Source organism: Pelodiscus sinensis, chromosome 19 (genome assembly GCF_052426305.1).
Source record: "Pelodiscus sinensis isolate ZL-2025 chromosome 19, ASM5242630v1, whole genome shotgun sequence".
NCBI classification, from domain to species: Eukaryota; Metazoa; Chordata; order Testudines; family Trionychidae; genus Pelodiscus; species Pelodiscus sinensis.
The window spans coordinates 14,968,381-14,984,087 of NC_143070.1; the positions used below are offsets into that span (position 1 = coordinate 14,968,381).

At 50.4% G+C, this 15,707-nt stretch overlaps 1 protein-coding gene across 1 annotated transcript; it reads left to right on the forward strand.

The window, feature by feature from the left end:
• The first annotated feature begins 236 nt into the window (after window positions 1–236).
• Window positions 237–12,401, forward strand: LOC102450220 (killer cell lectin-like receptor subfamily B member 1B allele C). Its single transcript, XM_075913470.2, has 6 exons — window positions 237–2,061; window positions 7,021–7,119; window positions 7,496–7,645; window positions 10,655–10,809; window positions 11,649–11,761; window positions 12,150–12,401. The coding sequence occupies exons 1-6, from the start codon at window positions 1,977–1,979 to the stop codon at window positions 12,274–12,276; spliced, it is 729 nt and encodes a 242-aa protein (XP_075769585.2). The 5' UTR covers window positions 237–1,976; the 3' UTR covers window positions 12,277–12,401.
• Window positions 12,402–15,707: the final 3,306 nt, after the last annotated feature.

The following is a 15,707-nucleotide window of genomic DNA, read 5'->3' on the forward strand; positions in this document are numbered from 1 at the left end:
CATGGACAGAGCCCCCCTCTGCCAGCCCCTCCCCCACTGCCCATTTGTGCCCCATGGACAGAGCTCCCCTCTGCCAACCCCTCCCCCACTGCCCGTTTGTGCCCCATGGACAGAGCCCCCCTCTGCCAGCCCCTCCCCCACGTTCCCCACTAACTGCCAGTCCGTCTCCAGACTCCCCTTTTACAGCCCCTCCCCATATCTCTGATTAACTGCCAGTCTGTGTCCCACACACAGAACCCCACTCTTGCAGACCCCCATACCTGACTGCCAGTCTGTCCCCCCACTGAACCCCGTTTTTCTAGCTCCTCCTTCCACATCAGTTCTCTCTGTTATTAATAGCTATAGTAAAGGAAAGAACAAGCTCTACGATCCTCCCCTCTCCAGCAGCCAGACCCTCTCCCTGTTAGTGCCAGGGAGATCCCAGCAGTTCCTCGCTCCCTGCTGCCTGCTTTATACTCTTGAGCCTCAATGCCCCCGGCTGGAGTCTGCCCCCTTCCTTCTGCTGCAACCTCCGCTCTGATGGCAGAGCCCTGGGGTCCTTTCCCCCCAGGCTTAGAGAGATTTAACCCTGACACCTCCCCTGAGACTCCCTCAGCCTTAGGAGCCAGGCACTGAGCAGTGTGTGTACGTGGAGTGATGCCAGGGGAGATGGTCCCACCGATTAGATTGGATACAGCTGGGGTGGTGAGGTAACCCAACCCACTCAGCCATGGGCAGTACTGCAGGCTGTTTTGCCTCTAACACTCCTCCCTTTCCTCTCTCTTCATCTCCAGCGCCCGCAGTGCTAGACAGGCCTGCCAGACCAACCTGTGTCCATGGGCCTCTCTGATGCCCATGAGTAAACCTGAGGGCAGATGATGCCAGATGGAACAAAAGCTCTTTGCTGCCACAGAAACCAAATGTAGGAAAATCCCTCAGTGCCATGACTAACCATCTCCCTATGGAAACCCAGGTCCGGCTCATTCCCTACAGCCCTTCCACCAGGGCTCTGACCTGCCTGATCCTAAGTGTGCCCAGCCACAGGGCCTCAGCTCTCCCGCCTATGAGAGACAATTTCACAGCCCAACAAACCCATCAGCCACCGAGTCTTTCCTCAGCCTCCCCTGTAGGGACAGACCCCGACCCATATGGGAATAGGAGGAAAAGCTCAGACCCTGCAGACAAAAGAAGTTTCCCCAGATCCAAGAAGGGTGGGGAGAAAGGCAAAGACACCACCAGACAGACAGGGCCCCAGAACCTAGTTCCCATGGGAGGGTCAGATCCCTGTTGGAGTAGCAGAGGCGCCCCAGGACCCAGTCAAACATAGGAGGTTATGAAGAGCAGCTCAGGCACCCCAGAGGGGAAAGGCCCCCTGGTCGCTGGCTCACAGAAAAGGAGGGAGAAACCCTCCAACCTTGGTGCACACAGTGGGTAGGGAGAGGGAACTTCTCTCCTCTGAGGGAACAGCTCCCTCCAGATCCTGACAAACCCGTGAGAGGGGAGAACATGGAGGTGATAGATGCTCCAGCCTTATTCTCCCCCAACCCCCTGCCATTCACCCTCGTCCCTCCCTCCCATTTTCCCTCTCCTCTACACCCCACCTCTTCTCCCTTACCTGTGTCCCATGCCTCCCCCCCGTTCTCTTTTTTTTCTCTACCACCCAACCCCATTTACCCTCGTCCCCATAACTCTTCTCCTCTCTTCTCAGCAAGCATTAGCTTGTACTATTTATTTTATTTTCTAACCTAGTTTAAGCACTGTCAGCAGAGAAGCTAGTAGGGTCTAGTGATGGGCTCAGACGTGTGTGGGGAAGGCGGAAGAGTTGGGTGTCACTTGAGTTCAGAGCCTGCACTTCCTGTGGTTTCTCATGGGGAGGGTCTGTGCTGCTTTGGGAGGTGAGCCCTGAGCTGCAGAGCCTGGCGGTCAGTCACTAGCTGTTCTGTTCCCTCCTCTGAGTACCTGCTGAAAAGGATTCACAGCCAGGAAAAGCCTGGCTAATGGAGGATGAAGAGGGTTATACGTCATTACACCTTCGCCCAAAGGTGAGAACAGCAGACCGCTCACGTCAACCTGAGACCCAAGGTAAGTGACTCACTGTCTCTCTGGGAGTCCATTCCCGACTCTGCCTTTACATGGTACTTTGCAGGGAGGGGCCAAGGGGAAATATCACTTGTGAATGGGAATTCTGGATGTGCCAATGTGACATGCCAGTGACGGCACAGAGAACTGCAGGGGGCGTTGGCTAGAAGTGACAAAGTGAGGGTGGGGCTATCTGGTGGAAGAGAGATTGCACAGAAAGGCTGGACTCTGCCTTAACTAGAGTGGGAGCAGACTTTTGGCATATGCAGTAAGTAGGAGTTGGGAAGATTATTTACGGTAGGAGCTGGGGGAATGCTAACGAGTGTGGAGGAGCCTTCTCTAAGGTGAGACATCTGTCCATTGGGGATGTTAGTAATATCAGGGGTGCAAGATCCAATAAAAGACAGGACATACAGGGATGCTACTTGGGAGGCTGTGCAGGATAAGATCAAAAATGTAAATGATACAAACGGGCATCAAAAGATTTAAATAAAAACAGGCCGATGGTTAAAAGTGAAACTTGTAAAAGTCTGTCCACAAACGCGAGAAGTATCAAAGCAACAAGCCGGTGAACTGGAATGGAGGCAGAACCCCGGACATAACAGGTGGTAGAGTTGATCAAATTAATGGGGCACTATAGCACCCATGTGTAAACAAAAAAGGAAGCAAACATTAGATTTTGGAGTCACAATATGCCAGTGTAATTCCAAGTGCTCATAATACAGATACACTTGTTCTCACACGACTGCACCAGTCTCCTGACTTTCAAAGAGCTTTTGATAAAGTCCCTCACAAGAAGTTATTAAGGAAAATAAGGACTCGTATATATAGATACATTGACCAGGACAGTGATTTTAAAAGTGATTTTTTTCAGAAATAATTACTCTGCTTTGAAAGGGCACTGCTTATTCTGGAATAAAGTGATTTTAATTGGAATAGAGCATATAGAGAGCTATTTGGGAAAAACCATCTGGTCAATTTCCCTGTGTAGACAAGCCGCTGGTATTCAGAAACTACAAGCTGGGAATTGAGACTTGCAGGAGACAGGAAAGAAGTAGTAGGACTTAGTGGTCAGTTTCATTGTAACAATAACTTAGCAGGAGGCTGGCACAAGGTTCAGTGCTAGGCTGGTGTTTAATATACTCCTGATCTGGAAAGGAGGTTGGTCATAGGCTTCAAAGCTGAAGAATGTCACTAGAGGCTATGTCTAGACTGCAGGCTTCTTTTGAAAGATGCTCTTTCGAAAGCATCTTTCGAAAGAGCATCTTTCGAAAGATCGCGTCTAGACTGCAGGCGGATCTTTCGAAAGAAAAATCCGCTTTTTCGAAAGAGAGCACCCAGCGAGTCTGGATGCTCTCTTTCGAAGACGGCCTCTTTACATTGAAGAACGCCTTCCTTCGAAAGAGGAACTTTCGAAGGAAGGCGTTCTTCCTCGTGAAACGAGGTTCACCGCCATCGAAAGAAAAGCCGCGTTCTTTCGAAATAATTTCGAAAGAATGCGGCTTGAGTCTGGACGCAGGGAAGTTTTTTCGGGAAAAGGCTACTTTTCCCGAAAAAACCCCTGAGTCTGGACACGGCCCAAATGAATTATGTCAGTCACTCTGGATTTACTGTATCTATACAGGAGCAAGAACTGTGCTCAAACTCCATCTAGAGCTGAGCTGGTTATCTTCTCCCCTGTGAGTGCTGTAATATACAGCTCTTCAGAGCCTTTTCTCCTTTCTATATTTGGGTCTTCTGGTTCAGTTCTCCTACAGAAGCATCCCTCCGACCTCAGAGTTATAAAATCAGACACCAGTAAATGCCTCATGGTCACGTCCTGGAATGAAACTTTTCACAGTGCAATACAAACAGGTCCCTATTGCCTCCTTGGGCCAGGAGGCAATACGCAGCAGAAGCTGAGGTTGAAAGGGCCTGATTTTGCATATCCTATGATGGCAGTTCTGGGTGTCTGGGAGTATATAAGTGGGCTCCAACTTGTTTCAAGTTGCCAGACAAGACCTGGAGCTAATGGGGTGTGGCAGAATTTTGCCATACGTCTACACCGGGGCTAAAGAAGTGAGCTCAGTTGGGGGAGATATATCTACGGTAGCCCATATGAGCTACTGTACTAAAAATAGCAGCATCTCTTGGGTTAGCCACCCCCAGAGTAATCCCATCCAAGGTGCTAGGTATATTGTCACACAATTACAACAACAGGAAACTTGGAAATGGCAGAAGTGCTTAACAACATCTTTGTTTCGGTTTTCACCAAGAAGATTGATGGGGATGGGATGCCTAACACAGTAAATGCTAGAGGAAATGGGGTAGGTTTAGAAGTTAAAATAGGAAAAGAACAAGTTAAAGGTTAGTTAGAAAAGTTAGGCGTCTTCAAGTCACCAGGGCTTGATGAAATGCATCCTAGAATACTCGAGCTGATAGAGAGGGTATCTGAGCCTTTAGCTACCATCATTGAAAAGTCATGGAAGTTGAGAGAGATTCCAGAAGACTGGAAAAGGGCAATATAATGCCCATCTATAAGAAGGGAAATAAGAACAAGCCAGGAAACTACAAACGAGTCAGCTTAACTTCTGTGCCAGGAATGATAATGAAGCAAATAATTAAGGAATTCATCTGCAAATATCTGGAAGATGATAAGCTGATAGATAACAGCCAGCATGGATTTGTAATGAGAGAAGCAGGCAATTTAGAATAGCAAAAGGCTGGGCATTCCAGTCACTAAGGGTATGTCTACACTACTGCGCTAATTCGAACTAACTTAGTTCGAATTAGTTAATTCGAACTAAGCTAATTCGAACTAACGCATCCAGACTAAAAAACTAGTTCGAATTAGAGTTTCGTTAATTCGAACTAGCATGTCCACATTAAGTGGACCCTGAACAGGGCTTAAGGATGGCCGGAAGCAGTGCCGGCAGGGCATCAGATGAGGACTTAGAGCGTGGAGCTGCTGTCTCAGGGTAGCCGAGGGCTGTGCTTAAAGGGACCCGACCCCCACCCCGACAGACAGTTCTCAGGGGTGCCCCACTTGCAAAGCAGTCCTGGCTTGGATTGCCCAGAGTACCCACACTGGGCACATCACAGCACTTGGCCATCAGACCGGCTGCACTTGCCGCAGGCTGCCATCTGGGGAAAGGGGACAATTGGGGGGCTGCAGGAGAGGTTCCACCCCCAGAAGCCTGCAGAGCCAGCCCAGTCCTCCCCATCGGGGGCTCGTACCCCATTCCTCCCTCACCTCCTTCCACTTACCCCTCTCTAGCCCCCTTCCTTATGTACAAAATAAAGGACAATTGTGTTCAAAAATAGAATCTCTCTTTATTGAACAAAACTGGGGGAGACTGGGAAAAGGAGGTGGGAGAGGGGAAGAGAGAGGGTGGGAGAGGGGAAGAGAGAGGGTGGGAGAGGGGAGGGCAACAACAATGATGAGGGGTTTGGAACAGGTCCCATATGAAGAGAGGCTAAAGAGACTGGAACTTTTCAGCGTAGAAAAGAGGAGACGGAGGGGGGATATGATAGAGGTCTATAAAAGCATGAGTGGGATGGAGAGGGTGCATACAGAAAAGTTCTTCATTAGTGCCCATAATAGAAGGACTAGAGGACACCAAAGGAAAAGAATGGGTAGCAGGCTTCAAACTAATAACAGAAAGTTGTTCTTCACAAAGCAAAGAGTCAACCTGTGGAACTCCTTGCTGCAGGAGGCTGTGAAGGCTACAACTAGAACAGAGTTTAAAGGAAGTGAGATCAAGTAATGGTGGTTGGGTCCATGGAGTGCTATTAGCCAGGATGTAGGAGTGGTGTCCCTGCCCAAAGTTTGTGGCAGGCTGGAGAGGGATGGCACGAGACAAATGGCTTGGTCACTGTCTTCAGTCCATCCCCTCCAGGGTCCCTAGGGTTGACCGCTGTCGGCAGACAGGCTACTGGGCTAGATGGACCTTTGGTCTGTCCCAGTTCGGCCATTCTAAGCTCAGGGCTCAGGGTCGGGGGTCTCAGTGGACCCTCTTGATTTTCATGCACACCTGCTCCTGGGTGGCCAGACTGGCAGCTAGCCTGCCCTAGACGGCCACTTTCCTGTGCCTAGTGCGGAGGTCGTGGATGAGGTCCACGATGTCTGCACTAGACCAGGCGGGTGCCCGCCTCATGCAGACCTGGGCAGGCTCCTGGGAGCCGTCAGCCTGGTCCCGGGAAGAGGCGGAGGGCTGGTGGCAGCGGGTGGGTGGCTCGAGCCGTGCCAGGTGCAGGGTCTGCTGGCTGGGTGCTGGCAGGCTTGCACCTGGCATGGACACCGTAGCCAGCCCGTGCCCCTTTAAGGGGTCCGGGGCCGGGAGGGGGGGCAGAAGAGTTTCCCTGGTGGTGCCCAGAGTGGCCACCAGTGAAACCTGGGGAGGGCTAACCTCCCACTAGTTCCAATTAAGTGGCTACACAGCCCTTAATTCGAACTAGCTAATTCGAACTAGGCGTTAGTCCTCGTGGAATGAGGTTTACCTAGTTCGAATTAAGCGCTCCGCTACTTCGAATTAAGTTCGAACTAGCGGTTTGCTAGAGTAGCGCCTATCGAAGTTAATTCGAACTAACGTCTGTTAGTTCGAATTAACTTTGTAGTGTAGACATACCCTAAGGGATTGTTAGATCATCATGAAAAGGCTGCAGCAAACTGCACTTAAAAGGGATTGAAGCAAAGCTTTGATATGTAACGTGGTCAGATACACACCACTCTAAGAGGACTAGAACCATGTTGTGACATAATTGACAGTAGGAATTTGTTAGTATTTTCTTCACTTTGGCAGTATTTTTCTCTTTCATCACCAGGGTGCCCTCAGCATGATGTAGCTCTTAACTTACAGGCTTTAAACTATTCCTGGTATGTCAGGAGGAATATAAATATCCATTGATGGGTGATGCACATGCACATCCATTATTGCTTGCTCTATGTGCTGAAGATCTTTCACCAGACTCTGCCTCTTACAGATCATCCTCCGTGCCCCTGCTGGCATCGGCTCGCTCTGCGGCTGGGAGCAGCTTGGTTCCTCGTCCAGGTGGCATCTGTGATTCTGAGGGGCATTTGGGGTAAGCACCTCCAAATTAATTTGTGCCAAATGCAACACCTCGAAATTTCCCCATCTCCTGCATTTCTGATTCCAACGCTCTTGTGAATAAAATCCCAGACACGTCACTAGCACCAAAACAGGATCAATAGGACATTTACAGGACAAAGTTGGAGCTTGATACACAAACCCCATGTGAGCCCTCTCCTAGAGCTTCACTGCAATCAGTGTGCAGGGCAGAGTGGGAGACACCGAGCGCTGTGCAATAAATGCAATAGTCTCTCATCTTCTCTCATGTTCTATCTCCCTGGCCCAGTTCTGAATGTGAAAGTTGCAGTATGTCATGGGCGGCTGATCCCAGAGCAGTAGCTGCCATTCATGCTCATGCTGTTCTGAAGTTTTTCAGCCCAGAGGGTGTCTGAATTGCCTGGAGAACAACAGTACCAGGGAGAGACTCATCCCTCAATGCAACCGCAGCCCCGGCCTGACAGATTTCCAGTCCCGCCTGAAACAATTTGTGTGTGAATCATCTCCCAGCAACTCAGCAGGTACCTCACCTCCTTCTCTCAGCTGCGCCTTGCACTGCAGCACCACCTACTGGTCTCTTGGGGTAATGACACAAACTACTGCAATAAAACGAGATTGGTGGGTGGGATCAAACCTGGGACTTCTGAAATTAGACATATGAGATTCTACTGCATGAGCTAAAAGCCACAAGGCCTTAGCTGAGTCTGTAGAGCAGACTCATGAATCTCTAAATGGTCTCAGTGACGCTACACAGGAAGGTGTGAGAGTTACCCAATAAATACCCTATTGCTACAAAATACTTAGGGCAGCTGGCAGCAACTCCTGTTTAGTTTCCCTGCTTCTCCCATTGTAAACAGGTCCTGTGGTACCTTTGAGAAGCTTTTACACTTCCATTATTCAAACCAGGCCTTGGGAATACGGGATGAGGGGAACCGTCGGGCTGATGAAACAGGCTTTCTTTGAGCCAGGAAATGCCATGCAGGATTTGCTGAGATGTGGACTCTGAAGAGTCACCATTTCCCCTCTGGCTTCTGATGCTCAGGAAGACTCTGCAGCACGACACCGTAACAGCATGAACAGTCAGAAATGCTGGGCTTACCCTGGTATGGCAGCTATGCTGTGCTTAAAAGATCTTTTTCAGGGGGATAAGGCAACATGCCACATTTATTGAACATACATAGATCAATCAATACTTATCATATGCATATGACACATTACACTCATGCAGTCTCTCTCTCTCTCTCTTTCTCTCTCTCTCTCACTCACTCATACACACACGTACACAAGCACACTCCATCTTGTTGTTACCAATAGTTGCTCCCCCTAACTGCACTGGCCAGGTGAGTTAGATGGAGAGGGAGGGAGGGAGGGAATGGAGCCAGGCTTCTGCAGATCTGGATTGATGCTCCCATGTAGACAAGATGAAAACCCGGGGTCCCTCTGCAAGATGCCTCCTATTTATCCCTCTCTTGCAGCCAATTAGTAATCACCTCGCCTTTCCTAATACTGCTTCAAAGAGAGTTCTTCCAAGGGCAGGCACTTGCTTTACTCCCAAGGTGTCTGTATGTCCAGTCTTCTTAATGAGTTCACTTCACAGGTATTGTCTTGGATCTGGCTCCCAGACCTTCACCACCCTGGCAACTGCTGCTGGAGGTGCTCCCCTTTCAGTCTCCATTCACACCTCATTCATTTCAACAGGGCAATCAAGAAAAGGGGAGAGATCTCAAAAGACATTTTTATCTTACAAGATCTATATATCTTAATACAAAGCTATAGGAGAAATGTTACAGAGAGTCTATAAGAACACTTAACAAAGATAGATCTAAAAGGACAAGATCTTAATACAAAGTATAATATTACAGGGATTTATCCACAGCTCACTCTGCACTGGGGGCTACCCATAGAGGTGGGGAAGGAGGTGAGTTCTGGGCCATGTTCTCCCTCACTCAGCACACAGGGGCAGCAAGTTTGTAGAAATTTTGGTGGGGTCCAGAATCCCTGCACCCCTCCCCCACTCAAAGTCCCCACCCCCAACATGTGCCTAAGGTTCTGCGAGGGAGTTTAGATGCTGGATGCAGGCTCTGGGCTGGGCAAAGGAGCGGGGCGGGGGAGGGGGGGCAGAAGGGGGTTAGGATTACAGGGTCTGTGATGGGGTAGGAGGTGCAGGAGTGCAGCGCTTACCTGGGGGCATTGCCCTCTGGCAGCAGCTCCTAGGCAGGGGGAGTCCGGGAGGCCTCCGTGTGCTTTTCCCCACAGGCACCACCTCGTTAGCTCCCATTGGCCACAGGGGTGCCCGGGGGGAGGGACAATGTGTGGAGACAAAGCTTCCTTTCCACCCAGGAGCTACACGGACATGCTGGCAGCTGTGCACGGAGCCAGAGATGGCAGGAAGTTGCTTTAGCCCAGCTATGCTGTAGATGGCAGGGGCATCTGGAGACATTTTAAATCTCCCAGGGGCAGCAGGTGAAGTTGGGGGATGCATGGGGGTGAGCACACAGAGGCAGCAAGTGAGGCCAGAGTGAGACACAGTCTGAAACTTTGCTGGAGCTGGACCACTAATATTCCTGGTGCCCAGGCTGCAAAAAACTTGCAAGCTCTGCCAGCACATGGCCCCAGTGGTCTGTTGCCTCCAGGGACACTACATGGGGCAGAAGCTCCTACTGGGGAGGAAGACAGAGCTGGCTGGGCTCCCACTGAACACCTACCCTCTGCTTTCTGCCCTCATGAGAACAGATTCTCCATGTCACCCACCAGCCCTGAGTGATAGCAGTGAGCATGGTGCTGAGCCAGGTCTAAACCGTGCTACTGGTTTAGGAAGGGGAAGTTATTCCCGTTGCATATAATAGAATTTCTGTATTTTAATTTACTTTTTTTAAGAAACTGAAGCATGACTGTGTGCAGGACGGTTACAAAGCCAAACTCCTGAAAGTGAGGAAATGGCAGATTTACCGTTACCCGCACAACCATAATCCAGCCCCCATTTATGTGTGCCTTGGGATACAGTCTCAATTACACGGTTACTTACTGTTTGTCTCCCATGGCTGCTGCCTTATTCTGTGTGTACACTGATCTGGTGCCCATGTCCATGATGGGTCCCCAAACAAACATTCCCTGCACAGGAATAACCCACAGTCAGGCTGAGTGACAGCCGCATGGGCAGCCATGAACGTGGCGTTTCCAACTTTGACTTTGTGACCTAAATGAAGTTCTTTTAGCTTTGCACAGGCCATGTTACCTGGAGTGCAAACCACAATGGCTGTTCAGTGGGACACAGGAACCCTGCAGCAGCTGATGGGAGGGAGTGAAGGAGAATTCCAGCTGAGCCTGACCTTCACAGGCCGGTGCTGTTACTCACAGCTCACAAACCACACCAGCACCCTCCTTCCTGGCCCACAGCTGCGAATTGGTTATGGGACCTGCCTTCAAACAAAGCCCAAGCAATGGGGCTACTGGAAATGTTGAGCCTGTGCACAAGTTCAATGAAGTTCAGAACTTCCAGCTCCATGACGTGTTTCCATTTACCCCTCCAGAGGGACCAGGGTGCAAGCTCTGCCCCCCAGACTGGCTGCTGCACCGGGACAAGTGCTACTGGGTGTCTAAAAATAGAACTCCCTGGAACGAGAGCCGTGATGACTGTTCAGGGAGGGGCTCTCGACTGCTAGTGATCCGGGATCAGGCCGAGATGGTAAATAAAATGTGTCCTGGGGATGTGAGCATTGCTAGTAAGAGTTAACACACAAAACCCCTGTGCTGTGTCTGTCAGGGTTGCTCTAGTAACACCCACACAAGCGAAAAAGCAAGGAAATGAAGGTTAAGGCTACCACCCGCACAGAACCTGCGCTTTATAAAACTAGGGCTTTATTTCGAACTACCGGGTCCCTGCTGCGTATAGACACGGGCAGTTAGTCCTGACTTGTAAATTTCCCAGCAACCAGCTGGGAAGATGCAAAGCAAGTGTGAGATATTTAAATCCCGGGCTTGATTTGCAACTTCGAATGCCTACATTAGCCTCCCTAGTTCGAACTAGGAGGCTAGTGTAGACATACCCTAAGGGAAGTCGGAGGAAGAGTGCTCTATTTCTAAATAAGAGCTGTGTAGATGCTCCCAATTTCAAAATAAGTTATTTTGAAATAAGCTACACAATTGACGTAGCTTAATTTCCATCGCTTATTTTGAGTTATGCCCTGCTGTGTAGACCCACCTTTACTGTGCTGAGGGGTCATTACTCCAACTCTGTGCCTGGGCTAGGGTAGATCAGGGCTTTTGGCCCAGAAGGACAGTGAGACAGGGTATCCCAATGGGCAGGTAGAAAGGCTCAGTGGTATGATCAGCCCATTGGGTGACAATCTCAAAGTGATCCCCGTGACACATCCCTTCCCAGGGCCCACTGTCTATAGAGCCTGGGGCCTGGAACTGCTGTCAGTAGGCCTAGAGGAGGAGTGGGGAACTAAACCCAGCTCCCAGCATCTCTGGCTAGCACCTTAACCACTTCATCCTCCTTACCCCCGTCTGTGTCATTTACAGACTTTCATTCAAAAGAATTCCAAAGACACAAACGAGGTCTGGCTTGGACTCACCAGTACATCCCCCACAAGGTATTGGACTTGGACTGATGGCTCCCTGTTAAATACAACACTGTGAGTGGCTTTATCTGCTGGGTCCATATAAGGTGTGCAGGAGGAGTTGTTGCTTTTCAGCACTGGTGAGAGCAGAGGCTACATACAGGCAGGAGGAATGTGAAGCACTAGCCATAAAGAGATGAATCCTGAGCTTCATTCCACGGCTTCCATCAGCAGTTGAGCTAATCCTGCGGGGTGGGCTTGGTAATATGGAACCATGTTTCCAGAAATAGACCCAGCCAAACAGCTGCTACTACAGGGTCATAGGATAGGGAGTGTTTTATCAATCAGGGCTCTATAAGGAACAATTCAGCAGTTAATTCAAGAAAGGTGTCAGAATGAGGAAAAGCTGTTAAAAATCTTGTTCAAATGTTCTAAACAGGAATTTGTTTATGTTATTTCTCAGGTTCAAGGCAGTACATCCCCCTAAGGGAAATACCAGCTGTGGGGTGATAAAAGCATATGAGATTCATTTTGAGAGCTGCAGTGCTGCATCTAAATGGATTTGTGAAAAAGACGCTTTCCTGGTATAGAGAGAAACACAGCTCACTGATGTCATCTCTGTGCAAACAAAAATCTTCTTTAGTTTCTTTCTGTCACATGAATGATGAATATGAAGAATGTAAAGCTTCAAAAAGAACAAATGGGCTAGCCCCCCTCCTCCCCCCCCCCCCCCCCGGTCCCTTTTATAAGGTGTCTAAAGAGAGCCAGAAAAACCTTTCTTGCATTTGAAATTCAGGTCCTGTCTAGGCTGGAAGATTAAGGTACAGGGAGAACTAGTGAAGTGACATCACAAGTGGGGGTTAGGAGGTTCCAATGAATACTTTATTTCTCCCCAAAAATGCAGTTTCAGGGCTTCAGGTAAAAAACAAGGAGAAAAATATCCTGGTGGCTGTGCAAATAAGAAACCACCTTGGGCAAAAAGGCAGGGTGGGAGCGCAGCCTGCCCTTATCCTTAAAAAAGACGCTATACAGGGGGTCCACCATTAAAGTCCTGAGTTCTGACACTCACCTGGCCAAGGTAATGGCCACCAAGGACAGCTTCCAGGAAAGGTGCAGAAGGGAACATGTGGACAACAGCTCAAAGGGGAGGCCCATGAGCCTTGGGAAAACTGGATTTAGGTCCCACGAGGGCAAGAGCTCGCGCACCTGAGGGTAATCCCTATCCAATCCCTTGAGAAACCGGTGCACCATTGGGTCTGACAAAATGGTCCTGCTCCCCAAACCAGTATGGAAAGCCGAGATGGCTACTAGGTGCACCTGCATGGAGGAAGGAGCCAGGCCCTGAAGGCTGAGCCCCAGGAGGTAGCTGGCACAGGGGCGTCCAGAGGGGGGAACCCCTTGTCACCTGAGCAGATTATGAAACTTTCCACTTTACCAGGTAGGAAGACTAGGTGGAAGGCTTCCAGCTCCCCAAAAGCACTGCTTGGACCTGCTCTGAGCACTGTCTCTCTCTAGCTGTCAGCCACGGAGCTTCCACGCCATGAGGTGCAGGGAGCAGAGGTTCGGGTGCCTGAGCCTGCCAAACTCCTGGGAGATTAGGTCTGGACACAGTGGGAGCGCCAGAGGCTGCTCCACTGAAAGTGCGAGGAGGTCCAAGTACCAATGCTGACGAGGCCAGGCCGTAGCTATCAGGATCACCAAGGCCCAGAATTTCCTGACCCTGCGAATCGCTGTGGGGATCAGTGGGAAGGGGGGAAAGGTGTACAGCAGGCCCCAAGACCGGGAGATCCTCAATGCGTCCCCCAGAGAGCCCGGGCTGTGCCCGATTAGTGAGCAGAACCAGGGACACTTCCTGTTGACGAGGGTGGTGAACAGATCCGGGAGGGGAAACCCCCACCTACAGAAAATGGAGAGGGGTACCTCCGCCTTTAGGGACCATTCGTGCCCATGCAAGGACCTGCTGAGGCAGTCCGTCAACTCCTTCTGAGTCCCGGGGAGATAAGCGGACACTGGGTGAATATGGTGAGCCACACAAAGCTCCCATAGGAGGATAGCCTCCTTGCACAGGGGATAGGAGCGAGTACCACCCTGTCTGTTTATGGAAAACTCCGCAGCCACGTTGTTGGTCAGAATCAATATATGCTTGTTTCAAAGCTGCAGAAAGAAAACCCCACAGGTGAAACGATTAGCTCGCAGCTCCCTGACGTAGCTATGAAGGGAGAGATCCTCTAGGCCCCACATACCTTGCATCTGTAGCTTCCTGAGGTGGGCACCCCGACCTGTATCGGGAGCATCCATTACGAGCTGGATGGATGGAGAAGGACTGAGAAACGGCATCCGCTGGAGCACCGTCTCCACGTCTCAACAGCCACCAGTCGAGGGAACTCAGCACATCTGCGAGCACCGTCACAACCGTGACCCCGTGCTGAAAAGCTGGGTTGTGGATCCGTGCCAGCCACAGTTGAAGTGACTGTAACCTTAGCCTGGCCAACCTCACTCATATAAGTACAGGCCGCTGAGCCCCAGCAGCCTCCTGCCACAACAGGCCATTGTGGTGGGAAAAAAGGGAGCCATAATATGCTCTCTTTCAGTGTCGAGAAGCACTTTCTGGGGACGGAAGCCCTGGCCCTCATTGCATCCAGGAAGGCTCCCACAAACTCTACGGTTTAGGTGGGACCCAGAGTGGATTTGGCCTCGTTCAGTATAAGACCCAGTTTGAGGCAGGTATCCCTTATAAGAGTTATATGGCTGATCACCTGCGACGGGAAAGAGCTTCTTATGGGCCAATCGTCCAGGTATGGATAAACCTGGACCTGTCACTTCCTCAGGAACGTAGTCACAACTGCCATACACTTTGTAAAAACCCTGGGGGATGTAGAAAGTCCAAAGGGGAGGGCCGTAAACTGATAATGGTCGCAGCCCACCATGAAACGGAGGAACTGCCTGTGAGCATGTGTGATAGAGGTGTGAAAATAGGGGGTCTTTGAGATCAAAGGCAGCGTGCCAGTCTCCTATGGCTAGGGAGGGAATGATGGAGGACAGGGTTACCATCTTGAACTTGGCTTTTACTATGAGAGCATTCAGGTCCCTCAGGCCCAGAAGGGGACAGAAGCTGCCCTTGGTCTTTGGGACCAGGAAATAACAGGAGTAGAAACCCTTTCCCCTGAGATCTGAAGGTTAAGAAGCTTTTGCACTTCCACCAAGAAGATGCTGGTGAGAGGAGCAGGTTTAAAACTAATACAAGAACGTTCTTCTTAACACAGCACATAGTCACCCTGTGGAACTCCTTGCCAGAGGAGGCTGTGAAGGCTAGGACTATAACAGAGTTTAAAGAGATGCTAGATAAATTCATGGAGGTTAGGTCCATAAAAGACTATTAGCCAGGGAATAGAAATGGTGTCCCTGGCCTCTGTTTGTCAGAGGCTGGAGAAGGATGGCACGAGACAAATCGCTTGATCACAGTCTTTGGTCCACCCCCTCTGGTGCACCTGGTGCTGGCCACTGTGGGCAGACAGGCTACTGGGCTAGATGGACCTTTGGTCTGATCCAGTACAGCCATTCTTATGAGTCCCTGAAGAGGGACGGGAAAGGAGGATGGGAACGGAGTGGAAGGGGATGAAGCATCCTTGCCTCGCCGTGTCCAGAACTTAACAGTCCGTTGTAATATGCAACTAGACATGATGGAAGGGGAAAAGGTAAAGGACTTTTGGTCTGAGCCTGGTGCACAAGACAATAGCATTGCCAAGGGCAGGGCCTGGATGCCCAAAGGCAAGGAGCCCGCTGTGCGGGGAGCACTCCCTGGGCCAGGTGGCATGCCCAGCCTCCAACTGGCCACAATGTCCAGTCCTTGGTCCTGATCCTGGGGCAGGCCCTGCAGTCTGGCCCCCATATAACCACAGGAAGGTCTAGCGGCAGCTTCTGTCTTCTACAACGTGGGTTGGAGATGAGGCCATGATTCGGCTGTGGCAATCCTGGTCCAGCCCCTCGTCTTGCCAGGTGCAGCTCAACCTCACCCAGGTAA

Excerpts from the sequence above, each read along its gene's own strand:
- LOC102450220 (XM_075913470.2), top strand. The coding sequence starts at position 1,977 with ATGGAGGATGAAGAGGGTTATACGTCATTACACCTTCGCCCAAAGGTG. Across the intron at positions 2,062-7,020 it reads ACGTCAACCTGAGACCCAAG|ATCATCCTCCGTGCCCCTGC; the intron begins GTAAGTGACTCA and ends TGCCTCTTACAG. Across the intron at positions 11,762-12,149 it reads TCCCTGTTAAATACAACACT|GTTCAAGGCAGTACATCCCC; the intron begins GTGAGTGGCTTT and ends GTTATTTCTCAG.